Source organism: Gopherus flavomarginatus, chromosome 6 (assembly GCF_025201925.1).
Source record: "Gopherus flavomarginatus isolate rGopFla2 chromosome 6, rGopFla2.mat.asm, whole genome shotgun sequence".
NCBI classification, from domain to species: Eukaryota; Metazoa; Chordata; order Testudines; family Testudinidae; genus Gopherus; species Gopherus flavomarginatus.
This window is the reverse complement of record NC_066622.1, coordinates 86,725,233-86,740,019: the sequence shown is the minus strand read 5'-3', so window position 1 is coordinate 86,740,019 and position 14,787 is coordinate 86,725,233. Positions and strand designations below refer to the sequence as shown.

The window sequence follows — 14,787 nt, the reverse complement described above, 5'->3', positions numbered from 1 at the left end:
AATTAGGTCATCTTAAAAATCGAAAGCAGCTTCAAACTGCATTTAATTGAACAGCGAGAAAAACTGATTCCTCTGCATTTCAGATCCTTCGCTCCATTTATCAAAAAACCCAGCATATTAGATTTGTATTGGTGCTCCATTAAGTGCATTTTGAAAATTGCGCGTTTTTTTTGCCCCACACTTCAAGATGACAATTTGACAGTATTCAGGGAGCTCACCAAGCTAGTGCCTGTCACTGTCAGCAAATAAGGAAACTTTCTGATTTGTCCACTAAAATGTTACTGTACATGTCTGACACCACTATCTATATTCAATATCGAAACATGTGCAAGTTTAAATTAGGTCATCTTTACCTAGGGTCAATTCTGGAAAAGTATCATCTTAGAGATTAATTTTAAAAATATTTAGCGTTTTATATATCAGAGATTGAAAGCCCGTGACCACCCCCCCGCCCCCGCCCCCACACCCTCCAAATATCAAAAACCTAGCCATGAAACAATCTCTGAGAAAGCTGACAATGTTATGAAGGTAGAAGGTCTTGAGTGATCGGTCACCGATTTACGGAAAGTTCAGTACTTAAAAAAATCCTTAGCAACCACCCATTCAGCAAGCAACAAAAACCGCCAAACATTTAGAACAAGGCGATCAGTCAAACAGCTTATTTCCTAAAGTTTCATCTTGATAGAAGGAAGTTTTTTCAAAGCATCTCATGGAGAAACATATCTATGATTTCAATTGTATGTAAGGTCTATTTTCATAGGCGGTTTCCCTCACACTTCTTTGGAGAACTGTCCTGGGGAAAAGTGTGTCTTCCTAAATCCCATGAAAATGTGTTTCTCACTTTTTTTGGTGGTCTGCAGGACCACTGCAATTGACAAAATTTCATAAGAAAATTGGGAAACTGGAATATGGGGAAGAGAAAAAAGGATCTATAAAAGGGACACGCTTTCAGAATATGCAAAAATAAAAACTAAAAACACTGCTATAGCAGTATTAGAATTTCCAAAACCTAAAATTTTTTTCTTTTGTAGGACCTTTGGGAAGATAGAAGAAAATGAATACAATAGGCATTATTTCCATCATTTTCCACAGCATACAGAGTTTCATTTTATGCTTAATCTCAGAATCTGAAATGCTCCTTGATTAAGGCCTGCCTATCCATGTGATTAATTGAAATTCCTCTTGATTGAGAGACCATTCCTTTTGATTTTCAACCTGTGTAGCTAGCCAGTCTGTCCTGGTATTCAACATTCTCTGTGCACAGCCTTGATAGAATCACATTGTACTTTGGCCACTGAATTATTGGTTTTAAATGTAGTGGGGTTTTGGTTCTAGATGACACAAACAATTTGTTTATTTTCTTGTAGGGGAAGTTAGTCAGGTAGTATCATTGTTTTGCAATTTTGCAGGACTGCAATTTGGAGTGAAAAAGTTTTTCTCCATCCTGATGCTAGACTGCCTTTTAATCAGACTATTTTGGGCTGCAACTGAAGAACTGGACATGAGAGAATTATTAATTGGGAGTTAAAGCAGATACAAGATTTCAGGCTTACATCAACTCTGGAGTGCCTCAGTGTTTGGAAAATGTTGCTAGGAAAAGACCAGGAATTTGGAGTCTGGAAGATTTTTATCCCTTTTTTGTGTTTTTGCCATTAGGTGGACCAATTCTTCATGTACACAGGTGAACAAGAGTAACATCTGGAAGGGACTTGATTCAGTGAAACATTCTGATTCACTCTGAATCCTTTGTGGACTAATATTGCCTGCTTATAGTCTTTTATACTACCTTAAATCAGATTTCCAGTGGAGTAACTCTAGAAAGCTTTAAATTTGTATGACTGGATGTAAGCTTTTTCCTTCCCATCTGTCAACATTCAGAATAAATTGAAAGGAATAGCGCATTTCCACTTAGCCTGAATGTTATTCAAAGAATATTTTCTAGGGTTCTATAATTTGGCACAGACTTTTGTTTGAAGTCTTACAAAAACAATGGGATATATGTTTGGACAGATCAGGAACCAAGCTGGATCATGGCAGAAGTGTTGCATAGGTTCTGTAGAGAGCCAGATTCCATTTTTAAATATGCTGTAAACTGAGGTATAAATTCAACACTGCTGTGAACTGAGGGCAGTATTTAAAACTCCCACTGATGCCAATGGGAGTTTTGCACCAAGATAGGGTGAAATAAAACCTTCATGCACTAAAGGACATTTTTTCCCAGTATCTTATTTTATATTAGTGGCAAAACATGTTCACCGTTAGGGCAGAAACACCAGTGGTTCTATCTTTCTTCCTTTTTCACCTTCCTGTTTATCTTCCTTACATTTTTCCCCTTGCGTTTCATTCCCTGTAACGATATTCAGTTCTCATATCCCATTGGGATTCACTCCCATCTGCTTCCCCCTACTAAAATGATCGGCAATGGGAGTGATAAAGATCACAAAGTAACACTAGGCTTTAGAGTTAATATCTTTATGAGATGATGACAGTGCTAAGCAGTGCAGTTCAGATTTAAGACTTAAGGAAAAACTAAACCTAATTCTTGTGAAATTCCAAGGGTTCTGGGATCTTATGTTGTCTCCTGCTGTGGGTTGGAGGGGAAAGATACTCCACGCCCACACACATTTGCTAAAATGTTTGACATCTCTAGATTATAGCCTGACTGCTCTGAGTTCTGGAAAATGTATATAATGTGTCAGGGTCTGCCGGATGCCAAGCTTTGTGAAATGTGTTCAGTCTCAACTGTGCTTTTCAGTCTGTCAAAGTGTCTACTTCTAAGAGAGAGAGGAGGAGTCCTTTTCAGAGGGCTGTTTAAATAGTAAGGGCACCTCTGATTGTCCATGTCTTTGGAATATTTCAGCCTATCAGCAAAAAACTTTAAGCTTGTTCATCAGATGAGGCCATAGACTATCACAGAGACAGCCCAGTTTTCAAAAAATGACTGACACCAGGGAGTGCTCTCCAAATAATAACACAAACAATAAAACTATTTTTTGTATGTGGGGAAAAGGGAGATGCCAGCTCAGGAACAGAAACTGGGAACGGAAGCAGGAACCTTTTGATCTCCAGTAGGAGGATCTAATCAGATTGCTTAAACCATGGAAAAAACAAGCTGTTGATAAGGACGTTCCCTTCCTAATCTCTCAAGTCTCTCCCCCTTATTTCTCAATGTAGCATGAGTTTGGTGGGAAGAAACAGCAAGAATATTCAAGTTTTTTGGTTCTGAGCTCAAAAGTTGAACCTAGATTCATAAATTTTAAGTCCAGTAGTAACCATTTAAATGGACCTCCTGTGTAGCACAGGCCACAGAATTTTCCCCAGAACATTTTGTCTTGAGCCCAATAACTCGCAGCTGAATTAGGGCATCAGTAGAAAGACCTCTGCCTTCCAAGTATGGAGACAGAACAGTGGGAAGGTGACACTGTTGCATTACGGTTTACATACTAAGAGATGAAATCTGTTTTCAGTAGAAAGAGGAAGGTTTTCCTCTGGCATGAGATTAAAAGGAAGATAAACCTTTTTTTGATAACTATGGAGCAGTGGGCACCTATAACAGACAAGCAGAAGCTAAAGTACATTTTTGAACTAGTGAGTACTGTAATTCAAGAGACTAAGAACCTTAAGGATCATAATAATTAGGTTAAAATTTAAAATTAAGTACATTTAAGCTTAAAATCATATCAAATCCAGAAGAATATTGCTTACCTGCATTAGTGCTCAATTGGGCGTCCTGGGAAAAATTCTCATTGCCATCAGAACTAGACTGAAATGAGGAAGATGGTGCTGTTCTATTTCGTTTTTTGTTAGGTTTCCTTTCTGCTAACTGCCAGTCATCTTCATCATCCTCACTTTCACTCAAGTCATCAAACCCAAAGTATTTTATTTTATAATTGGAGCTTCCAGAGCTTTTTGAGCCTCCTTCATCTCCCCCACCCTCATCATGGTCTTCAAACCCAAAAAACTCCAGTTTAACATCTTTTTTGGATTTTGTATTGCTAGGTCGAAACCTGGTTGTAGTCTTGGTAGTAGCAATGTCTGCTTTCTTTCTTAGACGTCCAGCCTCTCCCAAGTCAGTAGGAGCTGCTGTAGTGAATTCGTCAATACGTTCCATTGTATCCTGTATAGTAACATTACAAACCGACAAGCAAGATGGATGGAGAACAGTGTAGTCTCTAGTACGTCCAACTGTCCCTCTAAAACTGGTCCCACCACTCAAAACAGCTTTTCTTGCTGGGTTCAGACCATCATTATTTGATTCATTATTTGCTTTGGATAAAGACTGACTACTGCCATCCATTAGCTTATCAAAATTTGTGGCCCCCAGTTTTGCTTTGTTGGATCTACAATAAGTCCTACAGTTGCTTGGCCTAAGAACAGTTTGCACAAGTTCTTCACTAATGGCTTCCTTTGGATTTTCCATATCTTCTTTATCAAACTCTTCATCCTTGTTCTTAATATCTGAGAAATGTTCACTATCAAAATCTAACATATACTCTCCAGTTGTGGAGTCTTCAACTTCATCCTCCCATTCATACAAATGAGTTCTTAATGGCCCCTTAGTCTGAGATATTTCTGATAGAGAGTCTGAGCTTTTCCCAATATGGGAGTCCCAAGAGTCAAGTAAGTCCTTGGTTTCTATGTTGTACCCAGAAACATCTGTGGTTTCAGCATTGGTTTCATTACTGTCTTCGGCATTCTTGTAGATGAAGTGACTGTTCTTATTATCATCACTAAAATTCTGTATTTTATCTACAAAAAAAGAGAAAACATATTAATAAATCATAATACAAATAGAGCCATGTTATAACCATCAACTCCAAGATACAAGGCCAAACTGTGACTCATCTCAGTGCAACAGAGGGAATTCTCAATGCTCACTGGCACTAAAAAAAAGTAATAGTCGCAATGAAATTATCCAAAAATTGATTTGTAAGAACCTAACGCCAACTTAAGATTTAGAAAATATTTCAGAACTTAAACATATATACAACCTTTTCCATTTTTGTGCAGCAAAATACTTTCCCCATGACACTGATCGGATGAGTAGTTTCCTAATAGAATAATTTTGCCAACTTCAAGGTGAGCTTTCTGCATAAAGCTCTTGTAATTAAACAGTTTAAAAATCTTCTTTGTAACTACTCAACCATTTATACAAGTTAAAAGAAAGGAAAATCAGTAATTAAATCAAGTTGAACACAGTTAACGATGAATGCTCAATCTCACTATTTTAAATTAAACTAAATTCAAACATTAGAAACAGAATTCCATTTACAGTAGAACCTCAGAATTACAAACTGACGAGTCAACCATATATCTCATTTGGAACCCGAAGTACACAATCAGGGAGCAGCAGAGACAAAAAAGGCAAATACAGTACAGTACTGTATTAAACTACTAAAAAAACACACAGGGAAAACAGCATTTTTCTTTTGCATATTAAAGTTTCAAAGCTGTATTAAGTCAATGTTCAACTGTAAACTTTTGAAACCACCACCACGTTTTGTTTAGAGTTATGAACAACGTCCATTCCAGAGGTGTTTGTACCTGAGGTTCTACTGTAGAATCAACTTAGTTGTGCACATGAACATGTTTCTATACATATACCACAAATACCTTATGAAGATAAATAAGGGATTAAGAGTATGGGAAGAGAACAATTCTAGAGGAATTTCTAACCATGTTATAAAAACACACCTTCATCCGACTCCATGCAGATAAACAAGAGAAGATTCATAATTTGTTCTTATGAAGTTTAAACTTTGATTATAGGACACTCTTTACCCTTGGGTATTCACCTCTATGTATCTTGAAGAGAATTCAAAATATATGAGAAGATATGTTGGATTCTAGACTTAAACTGACCAGATGACACTATTCAAAAAACACACCAGTCTTTGTCTACATCGAATGTTGAAGTGTGATAAATTTTCTATTCGTTGGCACGTATCAAACAAGTTGCACTCTGAAGTGTGGACACGCTCTATGTATGGTAGAACCTACCACAATGAGACTCCAATCTTGGCTGGAGCCTTTAAGTGATACTGTAACAAAGTGGGAGATGAAAGAAAGATACTTTTGGTTAAAGAACTGCCAACTTATAACTATAGTAGGGCTCCTGTGGCCATAATCTTCCTAATATACTATCTCCACTCTTCCGTGTTTGATCAATTGCAAGCTTTCACTTTACAGTACAATAGCATACACAATTGCAGTTAATTCAAATTCTGATAGAAGTGATACGTATTATATTAAATGCCTTTAGATTTCAAGTTCTATAGAAGAACATTCATAATTTTGTTTCTGCACTCCTCTGAGAAATGTATTCTCTCCATTTTACATTCTGTGAAGCTGAAACGTGAGTCACCTAGAGAAGTACTGTACATGTGAACAGGATGCACTCTACGCCCCAGAACTATACATCTGAAAGCTTCCTGTGCAAGTCCACATTTTACTGAAACCCTTGTTTTCTGAAGATTTGTAGTGTTCTTTCAGTCACCGTTAAAAAACGATGATCGCACTATAAATTCAGTATCCAACCAGCTTCTCATTCCTGCTTACTTTAATATAAATTTACCTTAAGGAGCTGATGAAGATGCTGGAACAAAATTGTGGGTATGCAAGGTTTTGCTTCAAAGTGGATGATGAGAATTAAAAACGGTGGAGACAAAGGGGCAGCTGCAAGCAAGAGGGGGAATATTGCAAGGAGCGAGTAAAGGACACTTAACAGGGCACAGAACGGGAACAAAACAACAGTTTATTAAAACGTGTACGTTTTCTACTTCTGAATTAATCACCTACTTATGGTGCACTGCTCCATATTTTGGATTTAGACCATGGATTCTCAAACTGGGGGTCGGGACCCCTCATGGAGTCGCAAGGATATTACATGGGGGGTCGTGAGCTGTCAGTCTCCACCCCAAACCACACTTTGCCTCCAGCATTTATAATGGTGTTAAATATATAAAAAAGTGTTTTTAATTTATAAGGGGGGAGAGGGTCACACTCAGAGGCTTCCTATCTAAAAGGGGTCACCAGTACAACAGTTTGAGAACCACCGATTTAGGTGACCGTATCATGGTCTATTTGAAAAGAGTTCTGAACTGTGCAATAGTGTTAACGAACCATAATGTCATAAAACTAAGGTAGCCTAGATTGTGATTAAACTAAACCCACTTGAATTCCTGTTACAAACCCGTGATATTCATAAAATAAAAATCAAAAACTTTTAAAATACTCTTGTGAAAACTCAGCTCAACTGGATTTTCCTTAAAAGGTTAATTTGAGCCGATTTAATATTAAAGATATAAGAAATCTACAGTCTGATGTAGGTAGAGCTTTCTTTGGACTTCAGGCTTTCCAATGACAAACACAGATGTAGTAAAGGTAGGGTCAACCTTATATCTTCATACACTGCTTCCAACCACCCATCTTCAGCTTGTCTTGCCCTTCATACCTCCTTTGTAAAATACAGTCAACTAAAAAGTAATTTTTCATTTCTCTATGGTTTCAATGATATTTTCAGTACAAGATTAAGACTAAGGTATTTTCTAGAAAGGTTTGTTCTTAATTCTCAGGTTACTGATGAACACTGATGCTCTTGGCAGATAAGTGTGTCAAAGTTTCCGGCTGTTCTGTGGGGAGGGAAGGGTTGTTTTAAGTGAAAACTTAACTTTCGTTTTACAGATTTTCCAAAGCTGAATTTTTCATGTGTTTTTCCAAGAAGAAAAGCAGGAAATCTGCTCAACCTTATTTCAACTTTAAGTAAGCTGCTTGAGAAATTCATTTTTCTTTAAAGTATTAGAAATGATAGAAAACTTCCTAGTCCTCACCTAGATGGTCTAGACCAGCATTTCTCTGTGGATCCCTAGGGGTTCCCGGGGGTACTTCAGGAGGCCCGCAGTCCCTGCTGATCAACTCCTACCCTTCCCTATATTTTCCAGAGGCTACTGAAGCCAAACTGGGAGATTTTTAGGTACAAAAAGTCCAGCGGTGCAGGGGGCTAAGGCAGGCTCCCCTTACCTGCCCTTGCTCCATGCCACTCCTGGAAGCAACCAGCATGTCCCTGTGGCTCCTACAGGGAGTCTCTGCACGCTGTCCCCACCCTAGTGCCTGCTGGAAGGGGCAGCGATTGGAGACCCCCTGACCTCTCCGCTTAGGAGCCACTGCCAGAGAGATGTGCCAGTGGCTTTCAGGAGCCACCCAAGATAAGCACATCCCAGCCAGAGCATGCACCCCCTCCCACACTCCAACCCCCTGTCCTAACCCAGAGCCCACACCCAAACTCCCTCCCAGAGCATGCACTCCCTCCTGCACCCAAACTCCCTGCCAGAGCCCACACCCTCTCCTGAACCCAAACTTCCTTTGAGTCCTCACCCTACACCCCAGCTGCCTGCCCTAGCCTAGTAAAAGTAGTGAGTGACAAAGGAAGCTAACAGGCTACTGCCTCAAATTTTAGTACATTCCTTACAGTTAAACACAAGTAGCCTCCCCCTCTTCTGGGATTTTACATACTTTTTTTTTTTTTTTAGTTTTTAGCAGAACTTTTACAATTGCTATCAATGACCCCATTAGTTCAAACGGCAGAGGTCTCTGTGCTGGATCTTAAGATTCCACACCTGCTGATGACTCAGCTGCATATCAATGTTTCAACACTATGAAATTTGCTATACCAGTTTGTTTTTTCAAAAAGCTAGGATACTATATACAAAAATGCCAGAATTAAGGTTGCTGTGCAACTTGTGACCCTAGGCTCTGATCTAAAGAAGTGCTGAGCACTCACTGCTACAACTGTTGGAAAACTGTGCTTTGAACATTTAAAAAAAAAAAGAATGCTAAATACTCTGAAAAAAATCATGTCCTAGTATCAAATTGGTAGAAACTTGGACTTCAGTCTTTGTGTCTCAGACCCTCATTGTAAAATGGAAATATCACCTCATCAAACTTGAGTGTACTGGAAATAATTTAATGTTTGTGAAGCACTTGGTCATTACAGTAATGAGTGCCTCAGAAAAGCCTATGAGAAAAATTAATTGTTCTGTATTCAGAGGAGGCTTGAGTGGTGTGCAGTCTGTAAAAGCATAGAAAAGATGTGTTATATGATAATTAAATACCATAATAATCCATACATATACAAAGGCTGAATTATGGTTGCACAAGCAACTTTAATTTTGGCATTTTCTAACTTTCCAGTGCTTGCTTTGCAACCTTAACATTCTCTCAATTTAGCTCTGTGTGTGTGTGCACGTATATATATCTATGATAAACTCAAAAGAAATAAATGACATGCTTGGAATTAGCAAGTCTTGTTTTTAAAAAAATATTTAACATAACCTTGATTTAGCCCTCATCCACATTTGTAGGGTAATATTGTATCCCTTGAGCATGTATGTTGCTGTGTCCCATGAACTAGTGGCCCTCAATCATGCTGTTTTGGGACATAATCATTTAGGCCCAGGTATACAGTTAGCCAAAAAAAAACAACTAATTTTAGCATAAAACGTTTTTTTCCTGTAGCAAAAGAGTATGTGGGATTCAAATGAACCCCAAATATCTTCTGATATTCTGTATTTTCAGTAATTCTGTGTACACATTTACTGCTAGTGAATGCATCTTGTATTGTAGTAGTTAGCATATGCTAGCTACATTGACAAATTGCAGTGACAGTGGCTGCTACATAAAGCAAGGCAGAAGGTACTCCAGAGAGGTTGATCCTTTGAAGTCTGGTCCTGTTTAGGTATGAACACAACTGGTTTTATTGGCCTAACATTCTTGAGGGGATTTTCTGTGTAAGTATCATGCTCCAAACATTGCAGACTCAAGAGGCACTTGAGGGGATTGTGTGTGTTGTGCGATCCAAGATGGTGAACAGGCACAATATTCCGCTTTTGACCTTATAGAAGTGATTTGCAACTCTCAAAGCATGTCATCATATGCTGAAAAATATTAGATGATAGTGACTTTGTGCCAGATCATGTCAAGAGTTGCTCTGAGGAGGAAGACTTTAATTCCATTGATTGTTCATCAAGTTTGTCTTCAGACAATGAGGTGTTCATGTTTAGCCCTGGTAAAAGACTGGAAGAACCATAGCTGGGAATAACTTCACCAGTATGCAGCTTGCTGAAGATTTACTCAATGGAAGTTTATTCCAGCACAGGTTAATCCAACAAAAAAGCCAGATATACCCAATAAAATGCAACCTCATCACAGCAGAGAGAAAAACTCAGTGTTTGTTTTTTCTGGGACATTCATTCTGGTTTCCTAAATTCCAAAGGACGACAAAAATCGGTAATAATGAAACACTGTAGGAGACAAAAACACTGCACATAATTCTCCACTACAACATTAGAAGTGGTCTTGATAACACTGTTCATCTTGCAAGGATGTATTCCTGCAGATGCAAGGGAAGTAAATGGTTCTTTTCTTCAGCATGTCTGATGTTGCTGGCATTACCACGTTTCATAATTTGGGCCCTGCTTGGCATCACATTTCAATCAAGACAAAGAAGAAGCCTGTCAATCAAGGAGTATGACTTTAGATGCACATATAAAGAAAAGAACCCTTTATAGCCATCTCACCATGTCCATCAAAGCAGCACTTTCATCCTTTGGCTACCATCAAAAGCCAGACACCATGGTAAGGCTTTTAATTCTGTCTCACATATCCTTCTCATAAAAAAACTTGGGAAATACAACCTAGATGGCGCTACTCTAAGGTGGGTGCATAACTGGTTGGAAGACTGTTCCCAGAGAACAGTTATCAGTGGTTCACAGTCAACCTGGAAGGGCAAATCGAGTGGGGTTCCACAGGGATCAGTTCTGGGTACGGTTCTGTTCATCAATGATTTAGATAATGGCTTAGAGAGTACAGTTATAAGGTTTGCAGATGTTACCAAATGGGGAGGGGTTGCAAGTGCTTCGGAAGATAGGATTAAAATTCAAAATGACCTGGACAAACTGGAGAAATGGTCTGAAGTAGATAGGATGAAATTCAGTAAAGGAAAAATGCAAAGTATTCCACTTAGGAAGGAATAGTCAAATCAGTTGCACACATAATGGGAAATGACTGCAAAATGGAGTACTGCAGAAAGGGACCTGGGGGAGGAATACATGCCAGCTGATGAGAGTGGTACAGACAGGAGAGGCAGGTACAGAGCTGAACGGATGACTGTTCTCCCAATCATGCCGCTATAACAACAAATAGCATTTTCTTAATCAGTTTCTTTCTTTCTAGATAGAACATCAAGGCCTGTCTGACATCAAGGGTTGGACGTCTTCTCTGATGAAGCAGGAGGTTTTCAAAAGAATTCTATGTAAATAGATGGATTTATGTGAAACATGGAAATTACTTTATAAATGAATTTCAGATGAAGACAAGGGAAACATTTTTGTTATGAAATATGGTATATGGTGGGTCAGCCATGAGTGCTCCCAGTTCGTTCACCTTTCTGACCGATCTGATGGCAACTAGAAAAGCAACCTTCATACACAGGTGAGATACAGAACACTTGGCAAGCAGTTCAGAGTTAAGTACTGAGAGCACAAGACTGAGGTCCCATTGCCATGTTAGTTTCATCATGGGTGGAAAGGAACCCGATTGTTGCTGGGTGAGTAAAAACAGAATTAGGACTTCAATTCGAGAATGGAAGACACTGTCCATAGGGAGGGAGAGTGGCCCTTAGTGAGGCTGAATATAGGGTGGCTCTGATAAAATCTGGTTCTCTCGGGGTGGGAGGAGTATCAAAATTAATTTTTCTCTGTTTACAAATTCCAAAGGATGCCAAACAGCAGATCAAGGATAGGGTTGTTGACTCAATAGGTTGAATATGCCCATTAGGAGTCAACCATCCAGGTACAGTAAGAAAGTATAGCCATTGCATCTCATCTGGGCCGCTGCTACCACCAAGAGGTGCTGTTATTAACTCTAATGGAAGTACTTTGAACTGGCAGTGGTCTTGTCCCACCAGATCTGAGCAATCTTCTGTGGGACAGGTGAATGTTCTCAAAAGTAAGCATCTGTCATGATCCACATATCATGCGCCCTCTAAAGGAGAGGATTATTGACGCCAGTGCGACCATGTGGAATTCTGTTGCGAAAACAGACTTTTAGCCAGTAAAGGTCAAGTATGGGTCTCCTCCCGTCCAAAAAAATATATATATATAGAAGGAGAATATAACCCATTCTCATGATGTTGAGAATGCACTTGGTCTACTTCAACTCACTGAAGGAGTCAACCTCTCGACAGAGCATTTCTTCATGAGAGTGGTCCCTGTGCAGGGGTCAGGAGAGAAACTCGATAGTGTAACCAAGTGGATGATCTCTAGTACTCACATGTCTGTAGTAATTGCTCTTCTGTTGTGGGCAAAAAGGATGAGGTGACCAACAAAGGTTTGGAGGAGGGGGGAGTAGAGAATGGAATCAATAACGGTATGCAGTTCTTGAGCATCTTGTCAAAAGTAACCCCAGGCCGGTGGGTGGGGCTGAGCGGCTGTGGTTGGGATGAAGGAACCATTGCTGTAGCCAAAACTACATGCAGTATCAGCCATGTCCACTGCAGCTTGAATAGAAGTCTTAGCTACCAGTCTCTAAGCCCTCACAGATAAAGGCAAACAGGCCCTGTCCTTTCAGAGGGAGTCAGTCTTTTGAACAACAAGAATTTGAAGTACTTTGTGAAATCATATTTTGCTAACAGGACCTGATAGTTAGCAATTATGAACTTAAGGTTTGTGGATGAAAATACCCTCCTCCCTAGAAGGTGAGGGTATTTAGCATCCTTGCCTGCAGGAGTTTCCTTGGGGTGCTGCAGCCCGGAAATTGAAGACCTGCTTGCACTCAGGAGTTTGCAGCACAGTGACTAAACAGAAACTGTTATTTGGCAAGTACAAAATATTGCCTCTCAGCCCCTTTCAAGGTGGGGCAGCGGGAGTAACCCAAACTGTATGGCTGGTTCCATGATGGCTTTGTTTACTGGAAGGGCCATCCCATGGGGGCCAGAGGACTACATGATGTCCAGAGGTCTATGCTGCCTATCATGGACTCCCTTGAGATGAATCTGGAACTCAGCTGCTGCCCTCAGCAAGCGCTCTTGATATTGCCTATGGTCATGAGGCATGGGCAATGATCTCATTGGGTAAGGAGAATGACCATGCCATAGGTATGGCCTTTGACCTGGCTCAGTTTCTTCCCCCTGATACTCTGACAATACCAGTTGGTGCTTGTTAGAAGGCAAAGGCTGGTGGAACTTACATACACACACAACTGGAGTACCTAGCATAGGGATCGCATGGGCCCCATAGGGCCAGTATGATGGATCAACAGGATGGAGAGTAAGCCCTTGAGAAGTCATATCTGGATGATGGATGGGTCCAAAACTTCCTAGAGTCTCAGCTCACACTAACACCCTTATGTGATGGCATTGGCTTACCTGAAACATTGGTCTCAGACAGTAAGAAAACAGGTTCAGGTTCAAACAGCAACACCTGCAGTATCGGTGGGTGAATGCTCCAACTTGCAGACAGGATACGGGAATACCCTCTTTTCATAGAGGGACTTTCCTTTCTCCATTGTTGAGATGTACTCTGCCCACAAGGCCTTCTTTCCGCAAGACCTCTCCCACCTAACCAATCCATAACGCCCTTTTATATCTACAGATTCCCCAACTGGAGCCTGAAATCTTCAATCCCTCCTTCCCAAAGGCCTACGCCAGCAGAAGTGCAAGTGTTTTATGACAGTCCTATATAGGTAATAAGTAGGAACACTTCCTATTTAGGTCAACTGAGCTTACACAGTAGCTCAGCGTACTTGAGAAACTAGAGTTCCAGCTTGACTCATGTCAATATTTTTGTTTGGAAACAAAGAAAAATCAGCTTCCTCATTCAACAGTGCTAGATCCAATCTGCAACAGATGTGAAAGTGATTCAAGTAATCTCCTATGCATGTCTGACCATGCTATCACAATTGACTTACGTGGTCAAAGTCTCCTCTATAGTGGGAGCGAAATGCCAGGGTCTCCTTGTCAGGAAGGACTGCATTCAATCATCTCCCTGAATAAAAATAACAGTAGTGCATTCTTTTTCTAAATCTGTTTTACTATCCCTTTGACTATGAAGCCATAAATCTAGGTTTGAGCGTCATGATCAGAGGACTGTTTGCCCTTTTAAAAAAAAATAAAATAAAAAAACAGGCTATCTAGTCCCCCTTGTAATGTTTGGCAAATAGCCAGTGGTACTTGGCCTTATATTTAGAAGTCATCTGCCTTCCACAAGTGAAGCCATGAGTGTCAGAGCTAGTATATTATAAATCACTGACTAGGCTTCAAAGTATTAGGACTCCAAGGATGCATCTGTTGCAAATAGACAACCGAAGCTGTCTGTTTTGGCCTTTTTGCTTTACTTAGGCATCTTACCTATGAAATCCTCGACTGCCAGATGGAAGGGCACACACAGCTCATTTCTCGATTTCAAAGTAAGTAGTTATGCCCCGATCATCCTTCATCACTGCCTGTTCTTCCATCTGTCCTACTATTCTCTCTAGAGCACAATTGACTAATAGAGGCTAAAACAAATGAAGGAGTATAGCCAGTTCTCAGCCCCCATTCTCTTCCTTCTCTTACAGACTGGGAAGGTGCCCCTACTTTCATTGAAGAAGAACTTAAGGAATGCAATGAAGAATCCTTTTGCTTTTTCTGGTGGTCATGTAGTGATGATATTGAAGGTGATCTAGAGCTCCTTGATTTGCCCAAGATCATTTGATTCCAGTCAAATATAAATTGTTAATAGCATATTCAATATC

The 14,787-nt window shown here is 39.9% G+C and overlaps 1 protein-coding gene across 1 annotated transcript in view; it reads right to left on the bottom strand.

Moving 5' to 3' along the window:
* Window positions 1–14,787, bottom strand: part of WAPL (WAPL cohesin release factor) — a 128,934-nt gene that overhangs the window by 66,952 nt on the left and 47,195 nt on the right. The window contains exon 3 of the mRNA XM_050958546.1: window positions 3,706–4,749. Coding sequence (XP_050814503.1) covers window positions 3,706–4,749 — 1,044 coding nt within the window. The remainder of the gene's footprint in view (window positions 1–3,705; window positions 4,750–14,787) is intronic.